Source organism: Oxyura jamaicensis (genome assembly GCF_011077185.1).
Source record: "Oxyura jamaicensis isolate SHBP4307 breed ruddy duck chromosome 22 unlocalized genomic scaffold, BPBGC_Ojam_1.0 oxy22_random_OJ72238, whole genome shotgun sequence".
Taxonomy (NCBI): domain Eukaryota; kingdom Metazoa; phylum Chordata; class Aves; order Anseriformes; family Anatidae; genus Oxyura; species Oxyura jamaicensis.
This window is the reverse complement of record NW_023304616.1, coordinates 1-3,625: the sequence shown is the minus strand read 5'-3', so window position 1 is coordinate 3,625 and position 3,625 is coordinate 1. Positions and strand designations below refer to the sequence as shown.

Below are 3,625 nucleotides of genomic sequence, written 5' to 3'. Positions count from 1 at the left end.
CCCCAAGGCGGGTCCCGGTCCCCAAGGCGGGTCCACCCGGTCCCCAAGGCGGGTCCCGGTCCCCGAGCCCTGTTCCAGGGCCCGGGACATGGTCCCCAAGGTGGGTCCTGGTCCTCAAGCCTTGTCCTGGTGCCTAGGACATGGTCCCCAAAACAGGTCACGGTCCCCAAGTCTTGTCCCGGTGCCTAGGACACGGTCCCCAAGCCCTGTCGCAGGGCTCAGGACAGGGTCCCCAAGGCGGGTCGCGGTCCCCAAGCCCTGTCCCAATGCCTGGGACGCGGTCCCCAAAACGGGTCACGGTCCCCAAGCCTTGTCCCGGTGCCCGGGTCACGGTCCCCAAGGCGGGTCGCGGTCCCCAAAGCCAGACGCAGAGCGCCCGGGACGCAGTACCGAAGGTGGACGCGGTGACACGGTGACACAAGAGCCCCAGCCGCCTCACCCAGGGCAGGCAGGACGCGGTGCCCAGGTGGGTGCCGGTGCCCGTGCCGCGGCCCCGAGCCGGGTGCCGGTTCCCCGTGCTGCAGCCCCAAGGCGGGTGCTGGCACCGGGGCGGTGGTCCCCGCGGCGGGCGCCGACGTCCTGGCGGCGGGTGCCGGGCCCTGAGGTAGGTGCGGCTGCGCGGTGGCGGCTCAGACCGACGACTCCTCGGGGTTGGAGTCGGGCAGGGGCTGGCGCTGCTGCAGCTTCCGCCGCAGCTCCTCGGCCAGGTCGGCGCAGGGCGGCCGCTCCTCGGCGCCCAGCGCCAGGCGGATGTAGCCGTTGGAGGAGGAACCGCGCAGGGGACCCAGGTGGATGCGGGTGGGCGAGTGCAGGGGCTGCCCGGGGATGGTGCTGGGGGGCGAGGTGGCGCCGGGGGGGCCGCCGTTGCGGCAGACAGCGTGGCCCGGCACGATCTTGAGCGAGCCGTCCGAGTAGTAGTAGCTGGCCGGGTCCCAGAGCTTCTCGTCCGAGTCGGAGGCGGCGCTGGGCACGAAGCGCGGGCTGGGGGGCTCCTTGGGCAGCTCGATGGGGTACACCAGGGTGCTCTCGATGGCTTTGGCACCTTTGCCCAGCTCCTCCCGCAGCCGCCGCCAGAGCGAGAACACCACCAGCACCAGCACCAGGCACAGGGCGCCCAGGCACACCGCCACCACCCACACCAGCCCCAGGCTCTCCAACGGCGCCCGCGTCTCCAGCGGCATCCCCGGGCCGGCCAGCACCGCCACCCGGTACACCTCGCTGCCCAGCCGGGCGCCCTGCTCCTCCGAATAGCAGCGGTACGTGCCGCTGTGCTGCGCCCCGGCCCCCGGCACCACCAGCGCCCGCAGGCGGGCGTCGTGCAGCACCAGCGCCTGCTCGGCCGCCAGCGCTCGCCCCTCGAAGGTCCACAGCGCCTGCGCCAGGTTGGAGCCCAGGCGGCACGTCAGCACCAGGTCGGTGCCCGCCACCACCGTCACGTTTTTGGGGATGATGGGCCCTGGGGGAGAGGGGCGAGTCAGGAGGGGGACGCCCAGCACAAGGGGCGTCCCCGCTGTGGCACCTCCCGTGCCAAGGATTTGCCGCACGCCCTGCCACCCCCCTGACACGTCCCCAGCGTCCCAGCTCCACGCGGCGCGGAGTCTCACCTTGCTTGGCCACCTGCGGCAGGGTGCAGGCGCGGGTGTCGGAGCTCAGCACGTCCTGGACCAGCTGGGACCTGCGGGAGGAGACGGCGGCGGAGGTGAGGGGGGCCCCGCGCCGCGGCGGGGAGTCCCGCGGGCACCCCCTTACCCGTTGAGGCCCTCGGTGCGGACGCAGAGGCTGGCGTTGCGGCTCCAGGCACAGTAGGGGTCCCGGGCGAGGACGCAGTCCGTGCAGGACTGGTAGCGGCTGCAGTCGGCCAGCGGCAGCTGGGCCACCTGGAAGCGCGAGCCGGCGAAGAGCAGCTTCTGCGAGGGCAGGGACAGGCGGTGAGGTGACACCGCGCGAGGCCCCCCCGGCCACCAGCCCCTTCCCGCGGCACCGCTCACCTTCCGACCGGCCAGGACCAAGCTCTCCACGGGCTGCGCCGGCTCGAAAACCTGCAGCTCCTCGACCAGGTGGACGTGAGCGCCCAGGTTCAGCGCCTTGTGCACCCAGCCGTCACCTGCGGGCCGTGCCAGGAGGTGAGGGGCGTCCCCACGCCGGCAGCACCCCCCTGCGTCCCCCCCGGCCGCCCGGCAGGTACCTGTGCCGATGAAGAGCACCTCGTAGACGGAGCCGTCCAGCCCCGTCACCCGGTCCACCACCAGCTGGGTGAAGTTGGCGTCCTTCTTGAGCAGCAGCGGGCGCCCGCGGTGGGGCAGGATGGGCTCGTCCATCAGCGGGTGCTTCTTGGCGAAGTTGAGGGTGTTGTCGGGCAGCTCGAGGGAGCTGGCGAAGCCGTTCTGGCGGTGCCAGTCGGTGATGCACTGGGGACAGAGGGCACCGTCAGGGGCACGGCCAGCCCCGCGCCCCCCTCTAGCCACGGCCTCGTGCCCCCCCCCAGCACTCACCGCCCCGGGACGGGGGCTCGGCACCTCGTCCGAGTACCGGCCCCACTTCTGCGCCTGCTCCCGGTACTCCTTGTAGGGCCCCTCGAACGCCTTCTTCACCTCCAGGATGTGGTACCGGCAGATAGCCGAGACGTCCACGTCCCCCCTGCAGGGACAGTGAAGGTTTGGGGGCGCACCAACCGCGGGGAACCCCCTGGGGACCGGGGGGGGGGGGGGGGCGCTTCCCATGCGCTCACCAGCGGGCCTGGAAGACCCCAAAAAACGTCGTGTCCTGCCAGTCGGCCCCGGGCAGGGTGAAGACGGCCTGGAGGCGGTTGAAGTGGAGCTGCTGCTCGGGCGCCGAGCACACCAGGCGAGCCTTGAGGAAGGTCGTCCACTTCTTCTGCAGCGTGCGCGCCCCGCCGACGTCCCCCTGGGCACCGAGCGGGCGTGAGGGCAGCCGCCACCGAGCCACTTGGCCGGCTGCACCGAGCCACGCCAGGACCGCATCCCACGCGGGGGGACGCCCCCGTACCTTGCAGACCCGCGCCACGCGGGCCACCACCTGCTCCGCGTAGCAGTCGTACTCCACCGCCCGCTCGCTGAAGAAGAAGTAAACCTTGTCGTCGTCCCCGGTGCTGCTGGCTGCGCTCTCCTGCACGTACGCCGAGGCCACGAAGTGGGGCTCTGCGGGGCGAAAGGAGGCGGGTAGCAGCAGGCGAGGGGGCCCGCGCCCTCCCGGGGGGGGGCCCGGCGTACCGTTGAGCCAGGAGGTGAGGTACTCCGTCTTCATGGAGTAGTGCGGGCCCAGGTTGCGAAGGATGACGGGCTCCGTGCCCAGGAAGTTGTTGAAGGTGGCCGAGTACAGCTCGCCGTCTGCAAGGAGGCCGGGGGGGGGGGGTTTAGGGGCAGGGTGGGCACCCCCGAGGCCGCAGCGGGGACGGGGGGTGCCCCACGGTGGCACCTACCCACGATGAGGCCGGTGTGTCCCTTGGTGGGGTCGTACGGGCACTTGCCCTTGCCGTCCTCGAAAGCCACTTGGTCCAGGGTGAAGCCGGACAGCTCCTGCGGGGCACAGGAGTGGGGGGCCCAAACCCCCTCCCCAGGTCACATCCCCCTGTGCCCAACCAGCCCCGGGGCACGGGGACATCCCC

At 72.4% G+C, this 3,625-nt stretch overlaps 1 protein-coding gene across 1 annotated transcript; it reads right to left on the bottom strand.

Annotated features, from left to right (window-relative positions):
• Positions 1 to 374: 374 nt before the first annotated feature.
• On the bottom strand, positions 375 to 3,578 carry SEMA4C (semaphorin 4C; the record flags this gene model as incomplete). The annotated part of the gene is made up of 10 exons (XM_035312856.1): positions 375 to 1,456; positions 1,605 to 1,675; positions 1,750 to 1,907; positions 1,989 to 2,104; positions 2,186 to 2,408; positions 2,493 to 2,637; positions 2,729 to 2,904; positions 3,007 to 3,158; positions 3,231 to 3,347; positions 3,440 to 3,578. Coding segments are annotated over 10 exons (2,124 nt in total), but the record flags the coding sequence as incomplete, so codon positions are not given.
• Between the last annotated feature and the right edge of the window lie 47 nt (positions 3,579 to 3,625).